The sequence below is a fragment of the Pseudochaenichthys georgianus genome, chromosome 16 (assembly GCF_902827115.2).
Source record: "Pseudochaenichthys georgianus chromosome 16, fPseGeo1.2, whole genome shotgun sequence".
Taxonomy (NCBI): Eukaryota; Metazoa; Chordata; class Actinopteri; order Perciformes; family Channichthyidae; genus Pseudochaenichthys; species Pseudochaenichthys georgianus.
This window is the reverse complement of record NC_047518.2, coordinates 11,782,980-11,803,542: the sequence shown is the minus strand read 5'-3', so window position 1 is coordinate 11,803,542 and position 20,563 is coordinate 11,782,980. Positions and strand designations below refer to the sequence as shown.

General features: G+C 41.0%; 1 protein-coding gene across 1 annotated transcript; it reads left to right on the top strand.

Annotated features, from left to right (window-relative positions):
• The first annotated feature begins 7,610 nt into the window (after positions 1-7,610).
• gapdhs (glyceraldehyde-3-phosphate dehydrogenase, spermatogenic) lies at positions 7,611-19,253 on the top strand. The gene is made up of 11 exons (XM_034102152.1): positions 7,611-7,661; positions 14,589-14,647; positions 14,995-15,091; positions 16,165-16,271; positions 16,802-16,892; positions 16,978-17,096; positions 17,208-17,289; positions 17,414-17,565; positions 18,170-18,332; positions 18,584-18,681; positions 18,780-19,253. The coding sequence occupies exons 2-11, from the start codon at positions 14,619-14,621 to the stop codon at positions 18,847-18,849; spliced, it is 1,008 nt and encodes a 335-aa protein (XP_033958043.1). The 5' UTR covers positions 7,611-7,661; positions 14,589-14,618; the 3' UTR covers positions 18,850-19,253.
• The last annotated feature ends 1,310 nt before the right edge of the window (positions 19,254-20,563 follow it).

Below are 20,563 nucleotides of genomic sequence, written 5' to 3'. Positions count from 1 at the left end.
CATATGCTAAAAGATTTTGATGTGAAAAATCTGTGGAGCTCACTTTTACTTTATGTAACTCTTGGTGCTGTTCTTGTATAGTAAAATTAAAAATAAAAACAAAACCATAAAATAAAATGGTGGCAGAATTAGCCAAATCCATCACAGAATAGGGTTTACTGCTGGGAAAACCTTTATCTCACCGGTTACTGTCATGCAGCTAAACTGAATTCCTCTAGAATTCTACATTTGCTCCTTTTTACCACTAAATTCCTGTTACTGTTGTTATGTATGCACCATTATACACCAAAGCAAATTCCTTGTATGTTCATTCCTAGTTGGCAGCAAACCTGTTTCTGAATCAATATTCTTTGCCTTCCGTGTATGAGTGATAAATTGCCCGCTCAACAGTATTGTATCACTCTGCCAGGTTGTCAAATGCATCGCTGTGGTAGCTCAGTGGAATTGGAGAGCAGTTTATTTCACAATACCTTGTTGCCTTCACAGTGAAACCCGGCCAAAGAAAGGCAAGGCTCAAACCTCAAAGTCCCACGCAGCGCTGAGGCTGATTGTAGAGTTATTACAGGCAGTCTATCTCTCAGATAGACATCGCTGTGAGAAGAACTTTACAGTTGTTCCAGAGCCAACAGTGTTTGTAGGAAGCTGCCAAATCCAGGTTGAGGATTTCAGATCAGATTAACAGACATCCTACTGCGGCCTCCAAGGGAAACAGAGCACTGTGTGATGAGGTGACACTTCCAGTCCCTCAGTGGCAGGCCAAAGAAAACAGGGAGAAAGGGAGAGGAAGTGAGGAGATATATGCAGGAGAGAGACAGGTAGGATGAGAGGAAGGTAGGAATGAGACATTGATCTCTCTCTGCTCACTGTGGAAATAATCTGAATTATTCCAGAACATCAGAAGAACATTACATTACATGACATATCATTTAAATGACGGTTTTATCCAAAGTGACGTCAAATGAGGCCATTCAACCATGAAACAAATTTAAAAAGCAAAAATCCTGCAAGTACATGAGCTTCTTATAAGACAAATCGTTCTATGTGCTACTGTCACGGAGGTGATCTCTGGGCCCATAGATCTCGGCCTCCGTTACGTGTTGTATAGCTTCATTGTTGTTGATTATGTTCCCCTGGTGCCCTGTGTTGTCTCCTCCCCCCTCACCTGTGTCTTGTTGGTTGATTAGTCTGTGGGTATTTAGGCTCTGTGTTTCCTGTTTGTGTGTGGGAGATCCTTGTTGCTGGTGACTGTGTAAGATTGACAGTAAGATTGAGGCTGTGTCATGTACCACAAGGAGTAATAAATGCCCACACCGAGTTATATTTGAACTCTCCTTGCTTGGTCGGGCCGCTCAACGGTCAGTCTGTACCTATACAGAAGTAAGATAAGTGAGAATTTAGCTATTACTCAATATAGTATGAAAATAATAATAATGTCCATCTGAGTTAGCACTTACATTCTCTGCATCGAGCTTCACATTTTTCAGATGCCCCAGGTTGGTTTTCTGCTGCGGTGAATCAGGAGGACATGGAGAGCAGCACCCAAACCACCAGAGCCCCACATCCACACTGAAGTGAACTAAACGCTCACCATAGCTCACATTTCCATCCTCAATCTTTCTTTTTTACTTTTGTTTTAAAATATATTTACATCTTTAATTAAAACAGGGCTGGGTTAATTTACACAAGAGGGTATTACAAATATACAGTTTCAATTTGGAAGGGCCTACACGACTTACTGTACTCCATATGTTATCATTATCATCCTCCATTTGTACCCAAAGAATATGAATACTATGCTACAAAAAATACCACATCATTGTTTCAGATTGGTTTTCACCGCATGCTTGTACATATTCAACTTTAATGAGTTTATAAATGCATTTATAATCAAATATTTGATTGTGCTCCTTGTAGTATTTAAGATATGTATTCTCTACACACATGGGATATGGAAATATGTAGAAAAAACAGTATGTGCCCAAATAATTCATAGTGTGAATCATTTTGGTCTATTTTCAGCCAAAATGCTTCAAAAATGTTTAACGTTCAAAATGTATTGCGGGCAAAAAACCAGGCTGACCTGCTAACAATAATTAGCTTACTTGTCAACACTTAAGAATAATTTGGCCAAAAAGATATGTCTCAGTTGTTCATTTGGACATGAATATATGTAATTCCTCTTAAAAACAAAAGGCTTGCAGAGTTAATAATGGTGCTCTGCATAGTGTTGTTAGGTGTGTGTTGCCCTCTGCTGGACAACAATGCAATGCAATACACCTCTCTTTGTTTTCCGTGTTGTGGCATTAATGGAACATTTCTGTCACAATGAAGACTCATCTATCAGTTTTAATTGCAACAACAGTGTGTTCTGTATTGAAAAAACTGGTTTGTATTATTAATTAGCCATTTATAAGTATTCTGTTAGCTGTTCTGAGGGAAGAATCTTAGTCAACCATCCCAAGGATTCAAACCATGTCTTCACTTTTTACCCATGTGGCTACCGTCAGCTTCCTCCACTTTCAGGGTCTGACAGACAGTTAGGAACATTGTTGAAATGTTGCATATACGGTATGTATAAGTGGTGTCAAAGGTTTGAATATGACTTAAGAAGGCTACTTCACCCCCTATCCATCCCATCTTTCCTTTTATGTTCCACTATATATTTTCTTAAAAGGCATGATAGGCCATAACAAATAATTGTTGTAATGAATGTTTTAACTTTGGCTAAAATCTGGCCCTTGAGGCTCTCTGTCCAGACTTTGTGGTTTACTGATGCTAAGCAGCTCTTGGCATGAGTGTAACTCTACGATTAGTGCCCCTTTAAACACTTATAATTCACAGCCTATGAAAATATTATTAGAGAGGGCCAGCTCTCTGCCTGAGGGGGTCAGGAGGTTGTTTTAATGGTACCATGGGCTCAGTGTGTTGAACTGTTGGAGCTCTCGGCATTAGTGTTGTCTTAAATCACTTTCAGTGGGTTGAGAATGTGAAGAAAACTACAACATATAATCATGTGTGTATGGAGTAATGTAAACGTGGAAATTATAGGCCTAATACTGTGGCTATTAAAGACACGACATAACTGGAACATGTGGACATTCTTTTAAAAGTTTGTATTATAATGACAAATGGTTTGTTTTTCCAATGTTGTGTGTGAGACTGAATTCTCATATGTTCACATCTGCACACACACCTCTGCTCAGACCTACATTTCCTGTTAAGTAGTGGTAGGAGGAGGTGTATATGACACTTTTGTCCTTCAGCTGGTGGCTCATTTTAGCCGACAGTTTACATAAGGAAGCTTAAATGTCAATAAATACTTTGTTCTGCTACACAGGTGTTTTCCGTTTCCATGACTCAATCTTTGGTGTGTGGATGAAAGAAATAATGAAAAATAACTGAGAAGAGGTTCGACTTTATGATTCGACACCAAAGCCAAAAAATGCAATAAAGCTTTTTTTACCTTATCATCACATACCAGATGAATAAACAACCCTTATTTGCGTTCTTCTTTTCTTATTTACTGGTAACATCCCGGAGTCATAAAGTCGACTAACTGGACTTTGCATTTTGCAAGGTGGATTCAAAAGCGTATAATGTTTTTTCTGTTAGAAGTGTTATTTTAGAATCCCTGACAAACGTGTTAAATTACTTTTCACAGATTTATAATACTGTTATGAGCCAGACAAAACACACAAGACATGGTCCATATATGAAAAGTATCTATAGCCTGATGAACATCTGCCTTACTTCAAAATAGTCAAAATAGGGATTTTCAGTTTCACAAAAGAGATGTATCTTAAAACACTGATTACCTTTACACCTTGATGGTTTTGTGCATTCATTAGATACTACTTTACAATTTAATCACTTTAATATCTGTTTCCAGATAGTAGATATTAACATGTTATGTTCAACTGAAGGTGACTGGACACAAACTCTGTACCTCTAATGACGCTCCATATACTGTAAAGGCAAGTTCGCCCTCTTCTGTACAACAATGACATTGCATGGATAGTGTAACTGGGAAATGATGGTTATGTTCACATACTTATTTGGTTATTAAAATGTAAATCGATCTTTTTCATATGGGTGTTTTAGAGTTGTACCCCCATCTAGTCTCTAGTAATTGTGTGCTCAAAGTGCACCAGATTGAAGCATTTTACTGTAAAATGTTAAAAGAAATCTTTCCGGGGGGCATACCCCCGAACCCCCCAAGAGGATGTGATGTCCACCCCCCAATTAAAACATGTTCATACAACAATGAACACATTTGAAACCTTACGTATGTCAATACGTTTCAGTTTTTCTAGTGTATTGGTCTGTTGTAGAGATTTTTCATTTATTCTTTATATATTATATTGTGTATTGCTTGGAGGGGGGAGGCACCAAAATGTCTAGGGCCGGCCTTGCGTCCAACTGACGGCCCACAGCTGAATAGGTAAGACTGGTCCAGTGTCATCCGCCATGCAAGGTCAGGGAGATAAAAGTCTTCAGACAAACGTCAGGGACATCTTTCTTGCTGAGAATATGTTGTCTAGGAAACAACTTTGTTTCTATCGGTAAATACACATCTGAGTTGACAAATATGACATGTGGGGTTCCTCAAGGCTCCATCTTGGGGCCTCTTCTCTTTAACATCTACATGCTACCACTGGCTCAGATAATGAAGAACAACAAATAAGTTACCATAGCTATGCAGATGACACACACATTTACGTAACAATTTTACCAGGAGACTATGCTCCAATTCAAACACTGAGTAAGTGCATTGAACAAATCAATGACTGGATGTGTCAGAACTTTCTCCAATTAAACAAAGATAAAACTGAGGTAATGGTTTTTGGAGCCAAGGCAGAACGTTTAAAAGTTAGCGCTGAGCTTCAGTCTGCAATGTTCAAACCAACAGATAAAGCCAGAAATCTAGGTGTAGTCATGGACTCTGACCTGAGTTTCAACAGTCACATTAAAACAGTTACTAAATCAGCCTACTATCACCTAAAGAACATATCTAGGATTAAAAGACTAATGTCACAGCAGGATTTGGAAAAACTTGTCCATGCCTTTATCTTCAGTAGACTCGACTACTGCAATGGTGTCTTCACAGGTCTCACTAAAAAATCTATTAGAAAGCTGCAGCTGATTCAGAACGCCGCTGCTCGAGTCCTCACTAACACTAAGAAAGTGGATCACATCACTCCTGTTCTGAAGTCTTTACACTGGCTTCCTGTGTGTCAAAGAATAGATTTCAAAATACTGCTGCTGGTTTATAAAGCACTGAATGGTTTAGGCCCAAAATACATTACTGACCTCCTGCTAAACTATGAACCATCCAGATCTCTCAGGTCTTCAGGGACTGGTCAGCTTTCTGTCCCCAGAGTCAGAACTAAACATGGTAAAGCAGCGTTCAGTTATTATGCTCCAAATATCTGGAACAAACTCCCAGAAACCTGCAGGTCTGCTGCAACTCTGACTACTTTTAAATCCAGGCTGAAGACTTTTCTTTTTGTCGCTGCTTTTATTTGAACTATTCATATCTTAAACTGCACTGTAACTTTTATCCATGTACTTTTTCTTGTAATGTTTAATTGAACTATTTATATTTTAGACTGCACTGTAACTTTTATCCATGTATTTTTTTTCTTAATGTTTATTTGATTAGCTTTTCTTTTTTAATGCTTAATGTCTTTCATTTTTTTTTTTTTGTAAAGCACTTTGAATTGCCTTGCGTTGAAAAGTGCTCTATAAATAAACTTGCCTTGAAACTTGCCTAGGACTTAATGCGCCATCCAAGTTATACAATTGAAGATAAACAAAGTTCTGGTTTAGGGTAGATATCGAGAGAATTTGGCTGTGTTTCAGAAATGAAGATCTATTTAACCTTCACCGTTGAACATCACATTGATCTTCTGCAAGCTTCATGCGTTTTAATTGATATGCTTCCCCTATTGCTAAATTCCCCTTCTGCATTTGTAAGAACTTCTGTCTTTGCCAATCTGAACACTTTCCACATTTGTTCTAGTGTTTCCACTGCAATGAATCTTACAAACACAAAAGATCCACTGAGAAAATGAACCATCGTAAAACCTTCTCTGTGCTGCATGTTTATAATCCACAGTGTGCTGACAGTCAACAGAAACAGTAATGTCAAAGAGTGTTGTTAGGACAAGACACAGGAGGACTGCCTCTAGAACAGCTATGCACAACATAGTCGACAACATTGTCCAGCCGATGGCGCCATAGATGTATTCCTGATCGAGAGTGGACCCTGTGATTGTGCAGGAATAAAAGAATTATATTTGGAATTACCAAAACATAAGTAGCCCACTGTGATGGTGATTGTTTTATTTCATAAACTAAAGAAAACGAAATAAAATAACATTGATTTAATTCAAAATATAGGGCATGGGCAAACTGAAAGAAAACGACGAGCATGCCATGATTTTGACAATTTATTTTCATTTTCGAAATGTTTTGCAGAGATACTTATAATATCTGCAGAAACTATCTACTGTTAGATTGATTTCTATGATAGATAGATAGATAGATAGATAGATAGATAGATAGATAGATAGATAGATAGATAGATAGATGGTTTTATCCTATACTTTACAAGGCAGAGATTCAAAGCCAATGCAACAGGGGATGTGCAATGTGTGCAAATCATATTGGTCAACGACTTCCTGCTCACTGCACTGCAGGGATCTCCCCTGTTACAGCAGTGCACGCATCCTCCCTCACGTAGGCTCGTTCCGTCTAACACGTGCTGAAACATGAGGAGAGGAGGGAAAGCAAAGAAGAAAAATAGAATAGCATGAAAAATAATAGGATATCATTCAAAATAAGTCTAATTTAGATATACTCTTAAATATTATTTGTATTGTTAGCTCTTTTTATATGTTTGTGTTTACTTCTGTAACATTAGGTAAACAAATTGGTGTCACAGAATGTAGAACGTGTCTCCATGGGATCCTGGTTGGTTTCATGATTGCTTATAACAGTGCTGCATCCATCCATATAGGCACACACACACATCCACACACATGCTGCATCCATAGGTGACCCAGTCTACAGTCCTTTACAGTTCACTGCACAGTGTAGGGCTAAACATGTGGTCTGTAGAGGGTGATCAGCCACCAAATAGACTGCATTGTGTTATTTTGACTATTGTAATCTCCAGCTGCTATAGTTTAATGTCTCTATTAGCTACATATAAAGGCTGTCCATGCATAATCTTTGATTCTTCTGTATTTCATCCCATGCATGTGGCCAATCCATCGTGGAAAAGGGGCAAAATGCTTCATCATTCCCCACTTCCACACTGGCATCCTGCCAGTGTCTCTGTCTGTCCTATCTCTGGCTTGTCCTTCATCTCTCTGTCTGCTTGCCTGTTTTTCTCTCTGCTTAATATCATCTTTCATCATCACACCACCCTTGTCATGTATTAGTTTATGAGTAAGATGTGTGAAAAAGTATGTATTCCCTCTGTAGTTACTATGGCAGCCGTGACCAGCCGCTCGTTCAGAATGGAGCCGAGCAGCATCGGATGAGGTGACGTCACGTCGTCAGGACGACCAGGCTTCCCGAGGCACGTGTCTTGTATAAAAGCGGAAGGCGGCACCTAGTATTGCGCACCCAGACTCAAGAAGCATCAGCAGGAGGTAAGCTCAACACCGATTTACCGTAAACTGCACTGTGTATAAGCCATTATACAGTAAAACAAATGTGATTTGATAGATGACGTTACCAGTATTTGACACTACTCAGACTTCACTACGGGTTTATATGTTAGCTTATGTCTGTATACACATGTAGGCTAGTCGTACAGTAAGTAGGTTAACTATGCCGCTTTAAATATACATATGTACCCTTATCCCGAGACTGAAATTATTAAAAGCTGTAAACGATTTATAGCTCCAGTAGCCACCCTGGAGCCATTACAGTGCATGTTTTAATCGGCCATGTAACCGTTTACAGTGGCGAGAAACAGCCAGGCGAGAGGATGAGAGAGTGATGTCACATTAGCTTATATCACATTTAATGTTGCATTGGTGAAACAGCCTAGCAGTAAGCACCTTTTATGATGGTCTGCAGGAAGAGAAAAGCGAGGATGATAAATGGATGCGGAAATGGCCTTTCAGTCAGGAGAGAGGCTGCTCGTTGTTCTCTCTACTTGAGTTTTTCGTTGCATCATATAGCCAGCATCCACATCCTCTATCTATAAACTCCCAAGAGAATCAAAAGCAATCGTGCCTCATTGTGAAGAAAAGGTACATAATATGGAGCTGTTTCATAACGTTTAATTCATTCATCTGAAGCTGAGCTGTTTTACTGAGTGCGTGACGTGACATTGGCAGCGCCTCCCATTGCTGCATCTTTGCGGAAGTGGATTAGTCTCCGTGTTATATAACCTCAATACAAAAATATATATGTCCGCGTTTATCACAGAAGAAACGTAACAATATTCCATTGAAAATAGCTATACAGTGAGTTTGAATGTGTTACATGTAAAAGCTGTAATTTGACTGCAGGTACATTTTTGTATTGGGCTGTAATGGACGAAATGTACGGGAGTGTACGTGCATGAAGGGTAAGCTACGTGCTTTCCCCAGACTGCATGATGAAACCTGTCGTTCCGCCATTAGATTTCAGAGATGAGTTGTACTTGACGGGAATTACAGATCACAGTGATGCAAGAACCGAAACGGGGGGAAATGAAATAACCTTGGCTTTATTTAATGTCGAAAGATGAGAGAGGCGTGGTGCAACAGGCTTCAGTGATGGCTGTGAAGGGCACAGGAATGTGGTGTCGCATTATTCTGTCGCAGTTTGACTCGACAGACCTGTTGACGCGGTTCGCAAAGAGGCCTGCACTTTTTAAAGCAGCAATACCACGCCAAACTAATTGCAATCTGTTAAGCCAATCAGCCTTACAGTATAAACTATTAACTCTTTATTGCCTTATTTAGTATTCAGCATTATTTATAATAATAAAAATAGTGTACATAATGTATTATTACTGTTGCAATGCCTATTTGCTTGCAGTTACTTCCATACGTCCCATGTAGGTGTTGGTACATGCAGATGCAGCCATGTCTGGCCTTGTCTCCCTGTTGAAGGTCATCACTGCAGCTGAGAAGGTCACAGCAGGCCCAGTGCTGCAGCAGTGATGCTGACCAGCTGCTAAGCTGTATTCTTTAACTATATATTTACTTGAAATTGTGTTTTCCCCCACTGTACTCGTGGATGGGGAGTAAGGCCTCTTATCTCAGGCTCTGGGTGACTGAAGGTCACTCATAACAGGCCCAGAGCTGCCAGGGAAGATGCTAGTATAGTCAAAGCTGTAGAAGTTTCCAAACTGAAGGATCTATTATCATAGTTTCGGGGAAATTGAACAGCAATTTGCCATGCATCAGAATCTTTTTAATTTACATAATTTATCATTATAACCCCCTGTGTATTTAATTTATCAAAAAATTATTTGTATTGCACATGTATAACAATGAGATTATCATTACATGTTCAAGTATATCAGTGATTACAGTCATGTTATTAAAGAGATATGGACAACCCACATACACACATCGTGATATATGCAAGTATGAGGGTCATGGGGTGTCTATTACATTGGTGATAGTTATGGTCGTGACTCTCAGGTTCTTGGTGTTACAAGTCGTTTTGTTGTTCTTCTATTAGATTAAAGTCTGCACGTGCTACTTATGTTGGACAGAAGCTCCTACTCTTTCTTCTGTACACACTTAAAGGTGGGGTAGGTACGTTTCAGAAACCGGCTCGAGTGCACTAAAATTTGAAAGTACACAGCCGAAAAGAATCCGCCCCTTCCTTCAGACTTCCTTAGAGCACCTCCTCCAACACACATGAACGCGCACATGACGTCAGCAGACGGGTGAAAGTGGCCGCCTGTTGCTGGCGAGTCATTGAAGTACTGCTGCGATGCACGCCCAATGACGGCACGCCCAATGAGGGTATCTGTATCTTGGGAAATGGAAGGCTGACAGACAGGGCGGCAATCCAATCCGTTTAGCCGGGCCGGCTAAACGGATTGTACTGATTGGTTGTACTTTTTACAGTACACGGCTTCCACAGATTTTTTGTCAAAGCACTTCAGATATTCATTGCTATCGGGATGTTAAGAGCATTCCATGGAATATAACAAAGTGTATCTCGAGCCGGTTTCTGAAACTTACCTACCCCACCTTTAAGGGAATGGTTGTATAGATGGGGAAGAATCCCTCATACTCAAACTCCTGAGAATATTTCATACAGTCATTAGTTCCTCTTGTGTTGATTATGACTTGTTTTTCACTAGATTAACACACGTTTTCCACATAATGTGATGTGGTTGTTTCAAGGCCAAGGTTAACATGAGTGTTCCTCTCCATTCTGCTCAATGATCAACCAGCCATCTTGTCCAGGATGTGTGTCAGAGAGAAGGATCTCAAGAGTGACACAGCACTTTGCACCTAACTGTCACACAGGAAAAGGGAAATAAGCCCTCCAGTAGGTAAGGATAGACGTCTGGGACAAAAGCAGCCCTTACTTGTGAAACAAAGCAGTTTTGCATAGCTTTTTTTATACAGATATTGATAGGGCCAGGTGTTTGTACAGCAAGAACATAGCAAACGCAGCATAACACTGTAGAACTGTAGCTTGAGGAAAAGAGGCCAGTCACAGGGTCTGAGCACGAAGGGAATCTGTCATCTGCCTGCCGACAAAAGCTCTTACCGTGAGTGAGAGTGTCGTCCAGTATCAGTATTACCTCTGCAGAGCGGTCACATGTGTCCCTTATATTGAATCCTTTGCATTTTGATACGACACACCTTTAACTAATTCATGTACATACATACATGTATCATATCACCTTCTTTATCATCTATTCTTATCTTTGATTATCAAAACGTATTCATTCGTTAACAGTATTAGCACTGAATATAGTGTCGGTTTATCAGGTTATTTTGCCACTGGTGAATTGTCCAATAGAAAGATTGAACTTAATATCTGCCTATTCCTGTCAGCAGGACGCCATGCCTGCTGACACAGCCGACACCCTGGGGTGGTGTGTGTGTGTTTACTTGATGATGTGATGGCATTGGACATTTAACTGACTGGTTAATAGCAGAAAGTGACATTGCCTCAGAGGTGACACTGTAAAAAGGGCAGCAGCAAAAGAAGAAGAGGAGGTAGAGGAAAAGTTTTGAACACAGAAAGATTGAATCGATTCTATTAGAGTGTTTGTATCTAAGAGGCGTAAAGCATGATTTGTGATTCAGTCTGTAATGTATTTCTTTTTTAAATTGCGACCAGAAAGGCGGGCAAGAAGGGGAAAGCTAATTGGATAGTCTGCCTGGCCTTTAGCCAATCAGCACTGCAGTGGAAAAATACTGGAGGACGAGGGTGTGACAGAAGGAGGAAGGTTTTCAAACGCAAAAGACACTGAAAGGAGAGCGGGGGAAGGCAGGGGGAGTGGGAAAAGGGCAGGAGCTCTATCTTTACTCTTAAACTCTTTAAAATGACCCACTCTATACCAAATAAGTAGCCATGTAAATGGTTTATTTATTTAATCCTCTCAAAACTCAGGTACATATTAGGTTAGACTGGAGTCCACACACTATCCAAAGGCTCTTCAAATACTGTTACATAAAAGAGAAAAGAAGAGGTATTCTTCCCCCTCACATGTCTAATATATTTAGTCTCAGCTTTAGTATTCGACCACCTGATGCAGAATTATTTTTCTGCCCAACTAGTCATGAGTCATCCTTCCCCCAGTGGTCTTTACGGTGGTTACACTCTGTTTGTGTGAGGAAAGTGGGTCGCAGCTCGGACAGGGGGGACGAGGGTTGTGGTGCTAAATGAGGGGGATCAGACAGACAAAGAGTGGCGCGGACAGGAGGGGGTAGGGAGTTGAATTGTAATGATTAGTTTGAGTGGTGTGGGAAAGGGGGGGAGGGTCTGATATTCTGAGTGTCAGCTGATTTCAAGCTGCAGCTAACAGCATGTCACTTCATTGCTTTGCATGCACAATACTGCCTCTATGAGCTGAGACATGTCTGTGTGAGTGTGTGCTGAATGCCAGATCAGACTGATTGCTCTGCAGCCAAAAGAGACAAGCCTCCAGTGCTGAAGAAAGTTTACTGCAATTGAAAACATGAATGTTACTCGACATTGAGAAATTGGATGATTTAACAGTGCTGAACCAGAGATTGAACAAAATGTACACTATCAATGCCCAAGTACATTTAGCACAGTTTATACCTAAACTAAATGCAACTTAGCACTACATGGGGAAGCTGAACAGTGGTGCTACGGTTTCATTCCTTATGTGCATTCATTAAAACTGCATTGGCAAAGTTGTTTTGGCTTCTCGTATAAATGGGTAAAAGCCAGACACTGTTGCTAGGCATCAGGGGTTGCACACAGATGTATTCAACTCACATTTTCATAGTTTAGCCTTAAACAATTGTACTATTATTCTCTGTACACTGCAAACTAGGGAAGTTTAATTATCCATCAACAGATCTCTCTAATGTGGCCATATTAGTCTTTGTCCAGGCGCTCCCCATGCTTTAGTGAATCAGAATAGCCTTCTCTTTTAAGTAGTATCATTTGTCAGTAGAGCAACCATTTTACATTGAAAACCCAGGGAACCGGCTCTGTGTAAAGAAAACGGAGAGAACAGAGAGAGGGAGAAAGCCACCAAGTGAGACAAATGGTGAGAAGTGCACAGGGGGGAGGAGAGTTCTGTGAACACACAATAGGACATGGTGGGAAAGACATAGAAATGTGAGAACTGCATGGTAATACTGTATGCACCCTCTTTCTTTTCTCTCTACCTCTCTCTCCTTTGGCGACCTTGTATAATAGATGCTACCAGCATAGTTCAAAATGGCTGCTCAGCTCTAAACAAAAGGCACATGAGACCAATCAAAAAGCAAGCACATACACTACAAATCACCCTGTTGGAAATCTGACAGTTGAAACGGTGGCAGACAGTTCAATAAATAGATTTTAACTGGCATCAGATTGGCTTAAAATCCCAATTAAGAACAAGTGAATACATTAAAGTAAAATTGCTCCAAGCTTTATGGAGAATTGTTCACATTTGAGAGCGCGTGTGAAAATGAGAGAGAGATTTATCCTAATTTGCTTGCCCATTTTAGTCTATTTAAAGTGCTCCCACAATGCATTTCACCAGATCGACATCCTGTCCTACAGGCTCCCAACTGGGACACACACGACTCACACTCAGTGAGATGCATACACACAACAGATTAGGAGATTACTATAGTCTAAAACGACAACCAACCAAAGTCAAGGACAATCAGCGTTAACCTCGGTCACTCGACCACTATCTGTTCACCTGTATGAGTAAGTGTTTGGGTACATGTTACAAACCGGTTTATTGACCTTTAATACATCTTAAATTAATTTGTATATTCATTCTAAATTGTGTAATTGTCTTATAACAATAAATAGTAAACATAGCTCAATTTGAATTGTAAATGGCCATATTAGTTATCTATGCCAAAAGGTGCAAGTCCCAAGACATGATTTGCGAAGCTAAATAAGATATCAGAGTGTATATCCCTTCGAGCACAAACAGATTCAAAGACAGCAAAGGAGAAGAAGGGGTGGAGTCAGAAGATGAAGGAGGAAAAGGAATTAAAGGAGAAGGGATGCAAGTGGTAGAAAAGTAGAAGGCGTGGACAGACGAGGCGTTGAGAGGAGAACCGGCAAATGAGTGCACAGCATGAGAAGGAGAGGAATGCAGAGGGCAAAGGAGGTCACATAGTTGAGTTTGAGCCAGGCTTCCTCTGTTCAGTCGGCAAGTCTTTGTTTGTCAAGTTGCGTGCATTACCTACAATTTCTCTCTCCTTTCATTGTTGTCTAAACATCTCCCTGCATGATGTAAGACGCCCCCACTTTTGTTTGTTGAACATAAAGCAGCCTGTACCGTCACTGATAACAAACGGTCACACCCAAGCTGGTATTCTAACTTTGACAGTAGTAACCAGCTCATCTTGACATTATAACTTCAGAAACAAACCCTCATGTATACAATGCAATACAGCTTTATTTATATAGCACTTTAAACCTCCTCTCGGTGTTTTCTTCCTCGCTGTAGTGCTAATGCGCCACACCGCGCTTCTATTATGCTGTGAAACTACTGCTCCCTGCCCGTCTTCATGTTATTGTAGGAGCTGACGCCATGCAACACATTTAAAACATAGAAAGTAGTCTAGATGATGATATTTGTTGCACAGAGAATTTTGAAATGCTTTAAGCTACATGCACAGGCCTGCAGTCGATCAGTCCGCAGGGTTTAATGCAGAGATTTAATTTCACTGCTGTGAACATGTTGGATTGGAATCCTCCATTCCCCCAAATACAGACTTTTAGTCATTTCTGGAGCCTGTCCAGTACGGAGCGCAGATTGGACATGGTGACAGCTGCAGTGATTCCTGGCACTGTTCATTCATTAGACTGGATGTGTTGCATGTTTTTTCCATCAATCGGTAGCTGTAGTTCTAATGCCCTTGGTCCCTCTGTTTCTTTCTTGTATCTCTCAGGTATCTCAATCCCTCTAAACAGCAGCAGCCATGTCAGACCTCTGTGTTGGAATCAATGGGTGAGTTTAAAACACACACAAACAGGACTGATTTTGTGATTGTTAGGTTACGATGTCAAGTAAAGCAGACTTTTGTAATAATCAATCAATAATATCATAATAATGGCACAGGAAAAGATGAACTTACTCCGATTAGATGTCACAAAAAAGCCTTGAAGTCAGGTTTTATTGTCAATTTCATCATAGCTTAACATCAGTGGAGCTGTAGGAATACAATAGTGGAAACTCATGATTTCATGTGTTTTTATAGAAGATTCTTGTGAGGTCGGTGACATTCTGAAAAAGCATACCACCATTTTTGCAAAACAACTATTATTGATCCCCCTCCCTCCTCTCTCTCCCTGCAGATTTGGCCGTATTGGCCGCCTGGTCCTGAGGGCTTGCCTCCAGAAGGGCATCAAGGTCGTGGCCATCAACGACCCCTTCATTGACCTGCAGTACATGGTGAGAAAGCGTAGATCTACATATTTGCATACAAAAAATTAACAACAATGTATTTAAATTAGGGCTGTCAAACGATTATATTTTTTTTAATCAGATTAATCACAGCTTAAATATTAGTGTAGTACTTCGTGACCACAGAGTGTGAACGTTGTGATCAGCTGTTTTAGCGCAGTTCTCCAGTGAAGGGGGGAGTCTCCCTCCGCAGCCGGTTGGCGTAGTTTTGGCACAGTTCCGTTGTACAGACCGACGTTAACAGCAGCCTGTCTGTGCACACGGAGACCGACTCTGTCGTCCGGTGATCTAACCGCCTTCTGGAAAAGCTTCACAAGTACGTCGGTACGCAAATGCGCTTTGTGACACAAGTGACGGTACGCATTTCAGATTACGCACATAACCTGCGTACCAGTTATGTGCACCCCTGTACCAGAGCCATATTATTACTATTATATGGCTCTGCCCTGTACTACAGCAAAAGTATTCTGCGTCAGGACTTCCTGCAACAACACCACGCCGTTATCAAAGATGTTCTATTGAGAAGACGATCACTACGTGACAAAAGTTTTCAAAACCGTGGGTACTGAAATCAATCTTACTAACTGCTGTCTGTGCAATTTACTCCACGCGAGTTGGCGGACTTTATTTTGCTTACTTTAACATCATTTTTCATGGTGGGGCTAAGCCATTTCTTGGTATGGGTGTAGCCTACCCCAGCCATACCCTGGCGCTGCCACTGGTGGGGTGTATGGGGCGGGCCATTCTGCACATGCGTTAAATGCGCTAAATATTTTAACGCAATTAATTAAAAAAATTAATTACCGCCGTTAACGCGATAATTTTGACAGCACTAATTTAAATATCACAGGAGTATCTTAGAACTAAAACATATGTATATTACTCACTTTTATTAAATTATAACATTGGGTTGAAACACAAGCTGTAATGCTTTAAATGTTTATTTCTGAATGGGTTTGGTTAACAAAATAACAAACCGAAAACTGACTCATAGATTATGTTTTTAATTATACCTAAATATACTAATTATACTAAACTTGTGTTATCTTCCCGCCTCCAAGGTCTACATGTTCAAGTATGACTCCACCCACGGCCGTTACAATGGTGAGGTCTCCAAAGAGGATGACAAGCTCATCGTCGATGGCCAGGCCATCTCCGTCTTCCAGTGGTAAGTGTGGGTGATGTTTAGTGGTTAGTGGCAAGCAGATTTATTTAATATGATTTAGTGCCAGTTTCACCTTCTGTTATTCAGTATCCTAAATAAAGGCTTTGTGCTGACTCAGCGATCACACATGGGAGCTGGCCCTCCACCCGTGGTGCCGGCTGTTGTTTTAGTCCATTCAGCAATGGTGCTTCCTCATCTGCAAAATGCAACGCCATCAGAAAGGATAGTTAGAGAGTCCTGATCCTCTGAGCACTGAGCGTCAATTATTATTCAGTTCTCACCAAATAACATACTAAATATGGCAGGATCTGAACCTTAATTGCCTAGGTGTAAAAAAACTAAAATGTTTCATCACTGGCATAACATGATCCAAAGAGGCTCTGTAGTGTTTTGGTGTTACTTCCTTTTGTTAACCTTTTTATTTTATTAGTATCGACTCGGAAAAAGAGTGCATACAAGTGTATCAAAGTTTTTCTTCATCCTCCCTCTTCTTAATTTTCCTGATCATCATTTTATTTTTCCCTTGACTACAGCATGAAGCCACAAGAAATCCCCTGGGGCAAAGCTGGAGCCAAGTACGTTGTGGAGTCCACCGGAGTCTTCCTCAGTGTGGACAAAGCCTCAGTATGTACCCACATGCACACACATAGAAACAGACGGCCTAATGTCTCGGTTTCTAACCTGTGCCCTCTTCCTTCTCCGATCGCAGTCTCACATCCAGGGTGGAGCACAGCGCGTGGTCGTGTCCGCCCCCTCACCCGACGCTCCAATGTTCGTCATGGGAGTCAACGAGGACAAATACGACCCCTCCACCATGACCATCGTCAGGTGTGTTTGGATATGGACCTTTCATTTTTCACAAACATGCTCATAGATTTGGGAGGAGCAATTCCATTACATTTGAGTCCTATACTAAGTGACCTGTCTTTCTGTTGATAGCAATGCCTCCTGCACCACCAACTGCCTGGCCCCCCTGGCCAAAGTCATCCAAGATAACTTTGGCATTGAGGAGGCTCTCATGGTAAGTCGCAGTGTGTCCAAATGTTATACTGTAAGGACTTTAACATAGAAGACCCTGTATTTTAACTCATGAATGTGTGTCAGAGTTACTGATGTTCTGTTTGATGTGACACTCCTCTCTTTAGACTACAGTGCACGCGTACACAGCCACCCAGAAGACCGTGGACGGACCCAGCGCCAAGGCCTGGCGTGATGGCCGCGGTGCCCACCAGAACATCATTCCAGCCTCCACTGGTGCTGCCAAGGCTGTCGGCAAAGTCATCCCCGAACTCAACGGGTAAGGACACACACATCTTGATATTGTTACTTGGCTTAGATGAAAACTTAATTCTGATCGGTCAGTTTGTACATTCAGTGGCCTGCTCACCATCAATAGCAAACTGCTAGGAAGGACACTCAGATCAAGGGACCTTTGGCAAAAAATAAATAAAACACATTTTTGTTTTTTGTTACTCCATCAGAAAAAATACTTTTTGATATAAGCAAATAGCACGCAATGCAATAAAAAGCAGGAAAGAGTTTGAAGACTCATAAAGTAAACACTAAAGGAAACAGCAGAGGAAGACAAACAGGAAGTAAACCCTAAAGGGAACATGTTATGGGCAATGGCATTGCTTAAAGACAGTTTAATGTAAAGGAAACTGTGAACAGTCTTGGACAGTTATGTTGCGGAAACCTCAATCAGTTACATAAAGTTACATTGCTATAGCTGCCGTTCAGTCTTTGGTGCGCAATTGAACAGATACTTTTTTTTAAGTCAGGGTCCTGCTCACATTGTCGGGATACTTTCGCAATAATGACCGGGCCGCTGCATATTATCCCTTCCACTACATGCAGTAAGAAGAACATGTCTATCTCTTTTATGTCCGTCCTCTCTCCAGGAAGCTGACCGGCATGGCCTTCAGGGTGCCCGTGGCTGATGTGTCTGTGGTGGACCTGACATGCCGTCTGACCAAGCCTGCGTCTTACGCCGATATCAAGGCAGCCTGCAAGAAGGCCGCGGAGGGACCCATGAAGGGAATTCTGGGTTACACCGAGGACCAGGTAACACCCAGAGTTACTTCACACACACTGTGAAGCTAATACATGGCTCCCAGAACTACAATTGTGAATTACCGGTAGCAACGATTCGACAAAGAACTTCAGTTCAGTCCACGTTATGTGCATTTGTCCATTTTATTTGGATGCATGGATAAAGATGAACAATTTACAAGATAATTATTATGATTCATTTTGCATAAAAGGTGGAAATGGATGTTTCCTCTGTGACCTCTGATTCACTTTGTAATTTGCAGGTGGTTTCCTCTGACTTCATTGGCGACACCCACTCCTCCATCTTTGATGCTGGTGCCGGTATCTCCCTGAACGACAACTTTGTCAAGCTCATTTCCTGGTATGTTTTCAATTGTCTTGATCAATAGTCTACACAGTTCTATCATTTACAAACCAAACAATTTATTCCTCTTTCTTCTGTCCGCTCCCTCTCTCCAGGTATGACAATGAGTTCGGCTACAGCCACCGTGTCGCTGACCTGATGCTGTACATGCACTCCAAGGAGTAAAACTTCCTGGCCAAGAAGGAAGTCAGAAAAGGGACCATCCTACCACACTTTCCCTTCTCTTTTACACACCCCACCCATAGCAAATTCATAGCATCACGGCCCCTAACTCTACTACATTAAACGTAGGCAGCCGCTACTGTGTGTTTGAGTGTTCTGAGTTTATCTGTTTTCCTTTAACGATAATCGGTCGGTGACAGTATTTGTGTCTGTGTGCCCCCTCTGCACCTCCCCCTGCCTCTTTAGATGTGTCCTTATGGCTCACTACTATGGTAACTACTGTATTCATCTCCCTGTTGGTGTGTTTTAAAGACTTCATCACCAGTGGAAGGAGGAAGCTGAGGGGAAGAGCTACTGTAACTCGGCTTAAGAGTAATGAGACAGAAATAAAACTTCAAAAACCTCAAGCTGTCACGTTGTCCTGTTTGTATTGGTATTATCTGTTCACTGTGTCTCATGGAGCCATAACACTGTCATAATGTTGTAAAAGGTCAGACACGTAAAAAATATATAATTGAATACATAAACAAATTATATTCACAAGAACTTTAAAACGTTGTGCTTTTACCTAATGAGTATAAAATAATTGTTTTTATTATTGCTAATCAAATTCAAACATAATTAATTACTTTTTTATTGTTTTTATCCTTAATTTTCTAATTGTGTTGGCATAAGTTTAATTTGCCCTGTTTTATTTCCACCATGCTACATTTTAAAATAGTTTTGACTACTTATTTAGGCTGGAGACATTGGAGCAATGAATGGACCTGAAATAAAGAAAGGGGGCATAGTGAAGTAGTATCCTACCTGAAACAGCGTGCTCCCAATATTTATTCTCTCCATTTTCTGCATTTGAACTGTCACCTGTCAAACTAAGGAAAAAACATGAATAATTGGGTTACATAGTATGTGGAAAGCACAGCAGTTTGCATAGTCATACGTTAAATTACTTCGGGGGGGGGGGGGGGGGGGTGTAGCAGGAACCTTCAGAGTCACCTGCTGCCTTGTACTGCAGCGGGACTCAGCATGAAGGCTGCATCCTTATATAGAAGAATTGCTGCCCTGCTGTTTTTTCCCGCTCCGGCCCAGCGCCGTCTCTCTATACTGCGATGCTTCGGCCAAGTTACTCGCTATTAAAAGGAAATTATATGAAAAGCTTAGAACATTTGTATAATGATTTTTGCTGCAGTGCCCCCTGCTGTTTGATTGGGTGCACTAAAATAGGAACAACCCATTCAACAAGGCTGTGGAACTAGCATATTTTCCCATGCATGCATGGAGACTGGACCGTTTTGAATGTAGAACATTTGAATGTAGCTTTCAGATGAAAACAGAGCTTTCCCCTGCTTCCAGAACAAAATGACTCGGGGCGCATCTGAGATTAGAGAGGGTGCAGTGGTAAAGTGCTATTTTTATAAGTGGGGAGTGGGCTTAACACCCTCTAGGGGGGTCCTACATAGAGGGGTCCGGGGGCATGCTCTCCCGGGAAGATTTTTTTTTAAATACTGAAGTTAAAAGCATCAATCTGGTGCACTTTGAGAGCAACATGAAGAGATCTATGGATTGGATACATCTCAACACCCATATGAAACAGAACTATAAACAGATTTACTTTTCCTTTATGGATATTTTACAAATCACTCCCCTTTTAAGACCGAAATGTCTACATGCATAGCAGAAGATGGCATCTTTTTTACAGGAATATTCCAGCCAATCT